The 12,354-nt window shown below is 41.3% G+C and overlaps 1 protein-coding gene across 1 annotated transcript; it reads left to right on the top strand.

Moving 5' to 3' along the window:
- The first annotated feature begins 677 nt into the window (after window positions 1-677).
- LOC130692894 (segmentation protein Runt-like) lies at window positions 678-6,088 on the top strand. The gene is made up of 4 exons (XM_057515988.2): window positions 678-1,186; window positions 1,757-1,870; window positions 3,586-3,783; window positions 4,813-6,088. Exons 1-4 carry the CDS (start codon window positions 847-849, stop codon window positions 5,523-5,525), a joined length of 1,365 nt encoding a protein of 454 aa, XP_057371971.1. The 5' UTR covers window positions 678-846; the 3' UTR covers window positions 5,526-6,088.
- Window positions 6,089-12,354: the final 6,266 nt, after the last annotated feature.

Genomic DNA, 12,354 nt, shown 5'->3' with positions numbered 1-12,354 from the left:
GCGGAAAGGAGCCGAGACCCCAGTTGTGATTTCCGCATCGATCTGTGTGCCGCGCCGAGTTTTTACGACTAGACATTTTTTTTTTTTTTTTTTTTTTTTTTTTTTTTTGGGTGAGAGGGTTGGATGTATACTTCCTCCCGTTTTCGGGGGTACGATCGAAAAAAAGGAGGCATCTTCCGCCGAACAAGCCGAGTGGGCGACCACCACAACTTCTGGACCAGTGCCAAAGAGAAGTCAAGAAACGGCTAGCCGAGAGGAACCGAACGAAGAGAGAGAGTGAGCAAAAACACACACACACACACACACACACACACACACAAAAGAACAAATACCCAAACCAAAATATAAAAAAAAAAAAAGGAGGGAAAACTTGTTCGGTTTTAAAAGCTGCAGACACGATAAGAGGAAACAAAACAAAACAAATCACACAAGTGAAAATCGCTGCCGAGAGCAAAAATCCACAAGGGAAGAACTACAACAAAAAAAAATAAGAAGAAGAAGAAGAAGAAGAAGAAGAAGAAGAAGAGCGGGGTTTGAAAGGGGAGAGAATTTTATAGTGCCATCACGGGGGCTATGACAGAGTTGCACTGTGGCTACGATCCGAATCGGTCAGATTGTTTGTTTTCTTTCACTTCAGCTCTTCTCCCACCCCCCCACCCCACCCCCCCCCCCCTCTTTCTTTCTTGGGTGTATTTGCGCTGCTGTTGAGTCCATTTCTCGTCCAGCTCGCATTCGTACCTCCCTGGCCCCCCTTCCTTTTTTCTTCTTTCACCCTGCTCACCCCTCCCACACGACATTCGGTTAGCTACTTGGTCGGGTCCATTCCCGATCGATTTCGACCAGCGGATGTCAACCAAAGTTCTAATGCCGGAACGCTCTCAACACCCGTCGTCATCCTCCTCATCGTCGGCCTTCGACACTATGGTCGACCACCAAGGCGAGCTCATCCAGACGGGCAGCCCGTACTTTCTGTGCACGGCCCTTCCGACACATTGGCGATCCAACAAATCACTGCCCGTCGCCTTTCGGGTCGTGGCCCTTGGAGAAATCGCCGACGGCACTGTCGTCGCCATTCGGGCCGGCAACGACGAAAACTACTGTTGCGAACTCCGCAATCACACGGCCGTCATGAAGAACCAAGTGGCCAAATTCAGCGATCTCCGTTTTGTCGGCAGATCGGGAAGAGGTAAACTCAGCCCATTTTGATTCATTTTTTTTTTTTTTTTTTTTTTTTTTTTCTTGTTTGCCCCGTCCGTCATTTGTGACGTGAGGAATTTTGTTTTTGTTTTTTTCGGGACGGTGTGTATTTTGCATATTGCGACAGAACAGATTCATGGTCCGGCGGTTCATCGTGTAGTACGAATGCCATTTTATACGTTCGTGGTTCGAATGCATTTCCCCAGTTGCAAACTTCGCCGTCCGCTATATTATAGAACTATTTGAACGTTAGTCGCCCCCCGAAAATGCCCACTGCGGAATGTGGCTGTTCATTTAAAACGGAACGGTTGGCAAATTGAATTTGACCATCGCAAGAGCATCTCTGCGATGCTTCACCCGAGTCAGAAATGAACGGTCCGCGTTTGTCCCGGCCAGATGCATGCCAACAATTTTTTTTTTTTTTTTTTTTTTTTTCGCAAAAATGAAGTTACAAGTTTGGGAAATTGAGCGCAAAGCTTCGCAGACATCATCATCGAGAAAAAAAAAAAAAAAAAAAGGCCTAAAATCATCAAATTCTGGTTTTTGTTTTGATTCGTAGGTAAAAGCTTCACGCTGTCGATCATCGTCAGTTCGTCGCCGGTGCAAGTAACCACTTACAACAAAGCCATCAAAGTGACAGTGGACGGACCCCGGGAACCGCGCACCAAGTCACGTAAGTTATCGCATTTCTTCTCATTCTTTCTTTCTTTGTGTGTGTGTGTGTTTTATTGAATAGATCGCAACCTCTTAAGATGACCTCCCTTTAACGTACCCTCTTGCACTCGGCTTTTCGCCCGTTTTCCCGTGACACATGAGCCGTCCGTCTTTTCAGCCATCCGAAAGGCCGTTCAGTCCATGCAAATACAACAGGGTTAAGGACGCACGGGATTGGAGAAATGAAAAAAAAAAAAGAGTTAACAGCTAAAAAAAAACGGTATTGAAGAAGAAGGACATGTTAGGGCATAAGCAAATATCTATAAACGAAGACTTTCAACAAAGTCAGGTCCCCGACGGGTGGGGGAAAGGAAAGAAGGACACAAAAAAAAAAAAAATAAAATAAAATAAAATAAAAATAAAAATCGTTGACCACGCTGTTCTCGTTGCCAGACCCCGACCTCATCGATTGATGGTGTCTGGTGGATACCACCGGAAATACTACGCAGCTGCCGACGTTACCCCCAGAAAATACAGTTTATCTTTTTGAAAAAAACAAAAAGAAAAAAGAAAAAGAAAGTGTAATGTTTACGGCCATTTCCAATGTTTCTCTCTCCTTTCCTTATTTTATTTTTGCTTGACTAATTATTGCCGTCTTAATATTCATGCGACACATCTTGCATTAAAAACTGTAGCGCATTTTCTTTTGCGTCCCAAAACCAGCCAAAGCGATTACTAGAGGATGCTTACGTATACGCATCCAACTACTTGATATGATTTTCTTTTTCTTCCTTCCTTAACCCCCCCCCCCCCCCCCCCCCATCCTAATTTTTTTTTTTTTTTTTTGTTGCTGTAAACTTTGCCCGTCGAAATGCCGTCTCTTATGGTCGGCCGAAAAAAATTGCCGTCAAGCGGGGGGGAGGGAAGGGGGGGGGGGTTCTAGTTGTTTATTTTCTCTAGAGGAAGGTTAAGCCTCAAAGAAGCCGAAAAACAAAGATGCAGCTTCATTCCCATCCACCCCTCAAAAAACTGGCCGCCATGCCGTCCCCTTTTCGGGGCTTCTTGCCAGACTCTGGTTGCGTGGACCCCAAACAACACACATACATCGACGCCGACACACAGCCGCACACGCAACAAAAAAATCACGCTGGAAAAATAAATGAAACGTAAAAAAACAAAAAGAAAAAAACAAAAAACAAAACAAGGCATACATGAGGATCGGGTCGTTTGAACGATATAGGTAACGAGAATGTACACACACACACACACACAACGTGCGTCGTTTGTTTTTCTAAAAGCAGGGAGAGGGGGGGGGGCATTGGTAGACGCTTATTTACTATGAACAGTAGAGACTCGTCTATTGCAAACGCAAACAGCTTTCTGGTATAAACGTCTCACTTGTTTAGTCCCAATCATTTTCGTTTCATTCCGAGGCTGCAGCTGGCGTTCTCCGCGCAAAATCAGCTGTTCACAAACTATAAATCTTAGATGGGGCTGGAATTTTTTTTTTTTTTTTTTTTTTTTTCACAGCATCACTACGTCATTAGAAATTAGTTTTCAATAAAACCGTGAAAAAAAACAAACCATAGGGCAATTGAAATGATTTGCCAGAAAATCAGCATCTCCCCCTCCCCTCCCTCGTCGTCCTTAAAAAGAAAAAAAAAAAAAAAAAATGGAACAATTGGTTATGGCCATTTGCTGATTGAGGCATCACTTTGTTTTTATTATTTGCAGCAGGCCATCCGTCACCATTTGGGCCATTCTCCTTGTTCCAGGCACCTTGGCTCGACCCGGCCTATTTTAACCTTTCCAATTTGACCCAGTTCGGTCAGTTTGGTGCCAATATGGGAAACCTGGCCAATTTGCCGTGTCCACCACCGTGGGATCACCATCACGTGAGACGAATGACCGACCCTCTGGCTCTCATTAAAGGTAATTTTCACAGCTACGTTTTACCTTATAGACCTTTTGCTAAGCCTACTATGTCAAATGTTCTATGCATGCTTTCTAACGATTGCCCCCGGAGGGAAAGCATCCTAGAAAAAAACAAAACAAACAAAAAAAAAACGAAGCGCAACAGAGACAGATACAAAGAGCAATAAAATTGTTATCGCTTCGATCAAAGAAATGATATGCGTCGTATAAAAATCGTTACGGTTTTCGGGTGATGATTCATCAGGCAGTTGCCAACGCGATTTAGTTGTATTCTTCTAAATAAAAAAAAAACAAAAACAAATATGTTTTTGACTTACTGCAGTTCTAATCTTTTCGTGTAGTTTCTTTTTTTTTTTTTTTTTATTTCCCCGTTTACGAGTCTTTTTTACGTAAGAGCCTAACGTATGAACAAGAATTTCAAAAGCTGGAATGCGAGCCCTTGCAGCTGAAAAATTCCCTAAATTCAAATGACCGATGGTAATAAAAACGAATTCAGCACCCAGTTTAGCCGTAAAGAATCGATTGCTGTCGATAGCAGTTCGTAAAATATATTTTTATTTATTCTTATTTTTTAAGTTTATCGAAATACTGCTGCGATGTGACCGACAAGTTATTTAGAACTTCAAATTGTCAGGTGTAACTTGAATTTTGTCCGTCTTTCTTCGACGAAAAACATCAGACAGTCGTTTCTTGTTGAAAGAATTCCCGCTTTCAAGTTGACCACTACGTGCACATTTTTAACATGTTTCTAAAAAACCGTTGCGCAAACGAATACTTAAACTTAATGTGCGGTAAACCCAAAAACGTCGTCAAGCGTTATATTACAAGGTTTCTATTTTCATGTCATTCCCGATTCATACTCGATCAAGTATAAACGAAAAAAAACAAACAAAAAAAAATGGGAGGAGCGTTCTATTGTCTTTCCTTTTTGTTCGTCTGAACTGGCCTTTATTTTTTGTTTTGTTTTTTTGATTGAAGCAAATGCTCATGTACCATGTTGTGCTCTCTTTTCAATGTGCTCAAAAGGAGTCAACAATTCGTCGTCGGTGGGAGACAGAGCTGAACTAAGCTGGCCTTCCAACACCAGCCAGCCCGTCTCGTTGCCCAACTCGGCGTCACATCCGCCACACGGCATGGTACCCTCCTTAGCCGGCTATCCGCCTTCCGGATTGGCTTATTCACCGACGGTGCCGCTACCGACTCCTCCGCCCAGTCTGTTACCCGCCCTGCCAGTCTCCGGTGGTGTCAACGGTCTCAACGGTCTCAACCCCAATTTCAATTTGAGTTTGAACATCAATCCCCGACTACTGGGTCCAGCTCACATGGCCCACCCGTTGACGTCGCTCATCAACTCACTTCACGGCTTCAGCAACAACAAAGCGTCGCCTACAGCGCTCAACGCAGCGCAGCCAGTTGCATCGCAGCAGCGTCAGCAACAACAGCAGCAACAACAACAGCATGACGTCAGCAAGAGCAAGACGGAGTCCGACCGTAAACCGTCGGCGCTGAAAGAAAAAATGGCCGAGTCGACGGTATGCGTCACGAAATCGGCATTCCACCAGGTCACTCCGGCACTCATGCCGCAAGAAAGCACAAAGAGTGAGCCGAGTTCTCCGTCGTCCACCAGCATTTCTCCGACGGGCGTCACGCACGGCAGCAACGCCAAAATCGCGACGGCACCCGTTTCAATCACGACGGCTATCGTCAATCCAACCAAAACGGTTTGGAGACCTTACTGAAAACTATATGAAACGGGATTTGAAAAAGATGCAAATGAAAAAAAAAAAACTAAAAAAAAAAAAACAAACAAAAAAAAAAACAAAAATCTTATAGAAAATGCTTCCCTTCATTGTTCTATCGTTTTTGTTTTGAATTTCTTCAATTGTACACACCGGTCGGTTTCATAGAGCGAATCTCTTGTCAGCTGGAGCCGCCGTTTCGCCATTGTGTTTAGAAAAACAAAACAAAACAAAAAACTATACGCGATTTTTGTCTTCACTTCTTTCATTGCGTATCAGAACGACGTAAGCTTATTATGAAAAAGCAAACCAGTTATAAAATGTCGACCACCAAGCCCTTTGTAAAAAGAATTTTCTAGAACCGGCAGAACTTAAAATAATAATTATAATTATAATGATAATAAATGATTTCTGCTTTGGTTTTTTGCCCTTTATATTTCACGTCAAAGTTCACTGCTCGCGTTAGAGTTAGATTACTAATGTTTGTTTGTTTGTTTTTTTTTCTCGTACCAATGGAAAGCCCTGTCATATTTGATTCCCTTTACGAAATGCGAAAAATAAATACATTCGTGCCAAAGACTGTCCACTATTTGAGTGCGTCATGCGCATTGAATTATTGATAGGGGGATCGTAAAAAGGTATGAAACGCCACTTCATCCGATCAATTTCTACGCGAAAATACCCGTGGGCTTTTTTTTTTTTTTTTTTTATCGGACAGCCATCGTTGCTGTCCCTGACTTCTAGAAGAATCGAAGTCGAACCAATGCGGCTGAGAGAGGCTTCGAAATGCGAACACGGCGCAATTTTTAAAGATGTGTCGGATGTGCTGAAGGTTTACGAATAAGCGCATCAAAACTTAGACAAGAACTTGTTTGTATAACTTGAATGGATATGGAGGTTATAAACGAATCTTCGATTGTCCCAGCCAAAATTGAGTCAAGTTGGAAATTGTTTTGAAATAATAGGTGAACATACAATCGGGGGAGAACGAATGGCAAGATTCGTAAGCTCGAAATGGCGCAACTAGGCAAGGTATACACGTTTTGCGTCTAAAACTAGACTCGTCGTATAGCATCCCCTGATTCGGCAAGTTATCGTAAGCACACCTATCATTCCCTTATTGAAGGCGATGCTTGCGATCTCACGAACACTGTGCATCCATCAATGGCTGTCAGCTGAATTAAATTCAGCATGTCCAAACAATCTACGTTTTACGTAAAAAACAAAACAAAACAAAACAAAACAAAACAAGACAACAGTGATTTTCAGTCGTTATTTATTGCTACTTTTTCTTTGGCAAAAGATCGCAACGCTTGTGTAGATAAACAGTTGACAGCGAAGCCGCCTCGAATTTTATTCCCCTTTCTATTGGCAATTTTCAATTGCTCGCAAAGGAAAAATGTGATCACATCCCACATTGTTAATTATTTCTTTTTTTTTTTTTTTTTTTTTTTTGATTCCTTTGTTTAAAGGTCACCAGGCCATTACATGAGAGAACGACGATTGTTTCTAGGTGTGTTGACGTGCGTATGGGACTTGTATAGCATTGGTGGATCGAATCTCGCTCTATTTTTCTGCGTCCTTCGGGAGCCGATCTACCGATTTGATACGAATCTTGTGTTTGGATTGGAACAGTAGCCTCTCGATTGTTGGGCCCGATGGCTCCCCTGCGACCGCTAGACGGGTCCGCAGCTACGTGAACGTAAACAAACCAATGAATACTATAGAACACATTTTTTTTTTTTTTTTAAATCTCATTAGGTTTAGACTCTGCGATCATAAACGACGACTAAAAGTCTAAACTCTATGTTTATGTGCCTTCTTTTTATGTAGATTTTAAACTAATTTCTTTTTTAGCTAAAAATTTTGAAAAAAAAAAATATAAAATAATGCCAGACCCTATGGTTATAATGTGGCCAATGATTGTGGGCTATCAGAAGGTCTATAGGGAGCCTATCGAAACATTTCCCTATGATAGGTCTATGTTCAGAATGAATCGTTAACTAAATCACTGTGAATAAACGAGTGGTGGATGGTCAAGGCTGAGCAGCCGTTGGGTCCCTTCTGCTGCTTAAGCAACACGAATCACGTCGACCTTTCTGTGCTGTGAGTTCGTGACAGATTTCTTAACATTACAATAGGTTAGATGGGCCATTAGTCGCTGTCCTCAACAAGGACCCACAGGTAGAACAACACAGGCAACGGACAGTATAATAGTTTCAAAAAGCCAATGCTTCTGACATTTTCTGTTTGTTTTTTTGTTTCTTTTCGGATAGACGAAACGAAAGAGAAGAGGAGCAAAGAGCCGTCAAATACTGGCCCGACGACGAGCAGATGAAAAATGAAGTCGATTCGTTGGCTACAGCAACAAATCTGTGACTCTTCTCCTTTCCACTTTGACTGCTGCCTTTTTCCTCTATTTATTTGTACATATTTATTTTATTTTTTCTTTCTCTTTCTTTAAAAAAAAAAAAAAAAAAAAAAAAATGCTTGTGTATGGGTGTATTTACAGGCTAGGCGTGCGTGCATGCGTGCCCTGTGTGTGTGTGTCTGTCGCAGCGCGATCGGACGTGACCTGACTGGTCAAATGTTCTTGCTGCCTCAGCCCTCCCTCTCTGATACGCCGCCTCGAACGCCAAGCTCGACCACTGGTTATGTGGGTGAAACGTTGGACAAAAGAACAGCCAGACGAAAGATGATTATCGTCGTCTTTTCTTTCGTCCTCTGCTTATTGTGTTTTCAGTCAATCTCGAAAGGTTGATGGTACAGTTTTTTTTTTTTTTTTTTTTTTTTTTATCTAACTAGCAGTCCACTAGCTTGATAATGGAATCCAATATATTCGTTTCTTTTTTGTTTTTTTTTAATATACGTATACAGTATATGTACTGTATATAAAATTAAATAAATAAGAAAGCTCATTTATTTTCTACGTTTAGAAACTATTTTTTTTTTGTTTTGCTAGATACGGTAGGTGTGACAGGGAGAACTTTGTTGCCCATTCGCAACATGAATATTTTTGCTATACGCATAATGTATTCACTATAAAAAGCAAATGCTACATCTGGTTGAACAAAAAAAAGAATCAAACAAAATAAGAGGTTGCCAAAACCATCTCGACTATTCCATTCCTGTTCTCTTAATCTCAAAACCAAATCAGAAAAAGGGATTTCGAACGATTCTACCCGTTAGTCTAGCTCAATCCTCTGCCATCATGAAATACCGCCATTTGCATACCTACATAATCGTACGAAATCGATGCTTTCGAAAGCCCAGTCGTGGACGTGTATGGGGCGTTCTTCCCCATACGTTCGGCATGTGTCGCGTAGGAATTGCGTGATTGCATAATAGAGGTAAGAATCGTCTATCGATGTACTGACGCGAGTTATGACGCTCAAACGACGATAGGTTGCGCAATGTGGAGTACTATTTGATGGAGAAAGGCGAGAGAAGGAGACAGAGAGCAAAGGGCGACAACAACAACAACAAAAAAACTAGGTGGAATACGATATGCTGTGTCTCCTCTCTATACGTGTTCGTTTAAATGCTGGATGCGTCTAAAGAGGAGCAACGAGATGGAGCGGCTGATACAGTTGTATAAGGAATCCAGAGAAGGGGGGAGAGGGGGACGACGGTTTGGGGCTTGGGGTTTTTGTGGAGCTCCGCGCTTCGATCGTTATATTATTTAAAAGGAAATAAAAAAAAAAAAAGAAAGGATCTAGAATATAAAAAGAAAGTATAGAAAACGCGTCGAACAGTTTGACAGTACTAAGAGAGGTGGGGAGGGGGGGGGGGCACAAAAAAAAAACGGGAAAGTGAAGAGAACGAGAGAGAGGGAGAGAGGCAAAATGGAATATAGCGGGTAGGTTAGACATGCTGTAGTATGGGGTAAAACTGCGGTGCCAGGGGTTTTAAATATAGTCACCGTAAAAAAAAAAAGAGGAGGAAGAATGGGAAGGGGAAATCAGGGCTTCCCGAAAGAGGATACGGAAGAGGACGGCAAAGATGACGAGAGGAGAGCGATGGTGAGTAAAAGAGAGGTGAAGGGAGGGGGCGCGATTGCAAAGCAACACGGGTTATTTTATTATTAGATATTTTCTCTCCTTTTTTATTCCCTCTTCCAGCTTTTATTCACATCTCGTCAGTTCCTCGTACCGCTCTCTATTATTTACATTACATCTATGTATATGGCCCTGTTAGGTTAGCCTCTCTGAATTGGTTTCCTCCCCCTTTTTTTTTTTCAAGTTCGCCTTTCATAAACTGTGATTCATAACGTAGAAAAGATGATTGGAAATGCAGAGCGGCATTGCTAATGTCCACCGTAAAAAAAAAAAAAAAAAAAAAAAAGGTTGGAGCAGAGAGGCGTACGATAACGAGAGGGAATTATCCGAGTGGTGGAATTGATTAGCACCAAACTTGACAGGAATGCTGACTGGATGTTGATTGGACGCTGTGGCCGATCAAAATCGGGGATTGTTACGGACGGAGAGAGAGAGAGGCCGTATGGCCAAGACGATCAACTAGAAGCCCATGCTAATCCGCCATCCGCCTGTCCCATTTACAAACAACAAGCTCTGAAATTCGAAACGGAGTGCTTCCAAAGCCCTTGCGTTGAGTTGCCCATTCAGTTGAAATGCAGCAAACTCGGATGCTACAGCCAACTTAGCCGTGTGTATAACTGCCACCCCAATTATTGGAGATTTGAGACATGATTTTTCCATTGAGGTATAGCATGGAGGCCAGATTGTTGGCGCAGTTTACGTTCGATTTGCGGAATGTTTATCCTCTATTTTTTTTTTTTCTTCTCCGGAAATATAGCTGCCCGAAATTCCTCCAACCAACGAACTCTCTTTATTGCATTTCTTCACCACAAATGTTACTTTCCTCACATTTAAATAAAATTTGTTTTACGAAAGGTCAACCGTTCTTCCGAAACTTTTTTGTCCGTTTGTTTTTAAATTATTAGAGTCTTTTCAAAATGGCTCCTTCCCGCTCCGGCTCTGTTAGTTGTGCGTTTAGCTATTAAATACATTTATTAGTCACGACTTCTGCTATTAAGGCAATTTAACAATGACTGGAAGCTTTCTCCAACATTTGAATATTCAAAGTTATTTCTTGTTCTGCTATTCATTTAATCCAAGTGCTCCTATAAATAACGACCGGATTATTTTGAGATTTTAAGAAACAAGCAAACAGAGGCCAGCGCCATGTAAAAAAAAAAAAAAAATGGAAGAAGCTGTAGAGGAACAAGACGAATAAAAGGGAACCACTAATAATTGGGAAAGAACAAACCGAATGCTATCGGCCCCAGAATGCAAGCTTATATGTCAACACGAAACAGGCCAGCGGGTGAATCACGCGGATTTTAGCTGCAGCCTTGTGAGCGAGACGCGTGAAAGCCGCAAGAACCAAGGAATGGAATTGAACTAAGTGCATTTTTTATACAGAAGCCAGTTCAAAGAGATAGCAATGCCAACATGGTTACATTCTCTCGAGAACGGTGACGTCTGTTGCCTTTTCCCCACGCCCACGAAACAAAATCGTCCTTTGCCCAAATTCCTTACACTCATTCATTGCTGGATAAAGGAATAATATCACTGTCTGACAAAAAAAGACATAATTGTATGACACATTGTGTTAAAAACGGGCTGTTTTCAATAACTAAAACATAAAGAAAATGTGGATTAAAACTCAAAATAATAGCAGGCCTAGTACGCTGTCTACTTTGAAAAATTGTAGAGCGTATTTCCCAAATACAATAAGTCTAACGCAATCGTGACTGCAGACAATGCTAAATGGATGACGTTCTTTAGGGGAGTCTCGTACGAGTAACTAAGAAAAAAAAAAAAAAATAAAATAATATGAGCTTCAATTTTTCCGGGTAAGATAGTCTACATAAAAATCTGTTATTTCTCTAATGGTAGGCAAGACTGAGAAATAGGGATTCTCGCGTACGAAAATCCGAATTTTTTTTATCTTAGAACTGAATGTGGTGCGTTGCTACCATTGAAAATTCAAAAGGTTCCACGTTCCTAAGATTATAGGAGATATTTCTCTTGACTAACAACACAAATAGCTTCACCGTGCTGGTTACTGATTACAACCACCAAAAACAAAAATAAAAGTCTGTTGGCCCGCTACTTTTCTAAATACCAACTATTAAAGGTGGGTCCAGTTCAGTACAAACGCCAGCAAGATACAATCAGACATTTTGTGTTTCTTTTTTTTTTTTTTTTTTTTCTTCCTTTTTCAGTTTTTTTCTTTTTATTCTGTAGACTTCAAGCCGATTCGTATAAGAAAGTGGACGTAGACGAATGGGGAAGCAGAACAACAAGAGAGAACGGCATGAAGGAGCCAGTTGGTATCCGTCCCATCAGATAAAAACTCAACCGAGTTTCATCGCACACTCGTTGCTATGCATCATCGCTACATTTGGAATGGGAGGCAGAGAGAAAGGAGACGACCGACCACGGCTCATTAGTTCTAGCTTCATCTAGGGGAAACTGTGAAGGTGATAGAATAGACTGTGATAGTTGTGTGTTTTTTTTTTTTTTTTTTTTTTTTTTGGCTTCTTTTTACTTTTAAAAATATGGAGTTTGAAGGACCTTCACGGGAACTTGGGACACCTAACTACGGTTACACTACGCGTGCTTTTACCTGTAACTCTAACTGCAAAAGACAAAACCAATTACTCAACTTTGGAAAACTTCAATTGGGAAACCGATCTCAAATTTTCATTGGTAGTCAAATTAATTTTAATTATTAAAAAAAAAAAAAAAATAGAATAAAACATTAACTAGCACCTAATATAATATTGTAAAATACGTATACA

Source organism: Daphnia carinata, chromosome 3 (assembly GCF_022539665.2).
Source record: "Daphnia carinata strain CSIRO-1 chromosome 3, CSIRO_AGI_Dcar_HiC_V3, whole genome shotgun sequence".
Classification (NCBI taxonomy): domain Eukaryota; kingdom Metazoa; phylum Arthropoda; class Branchiopoda; order Diplostraca; family Daphniidae; genus Daphnia; species Daphnia carinata.
Note: the sequence above shows the minus strand (reverse complement) of the source record. Positions and strands in the feature narration are given on the sequence as shown.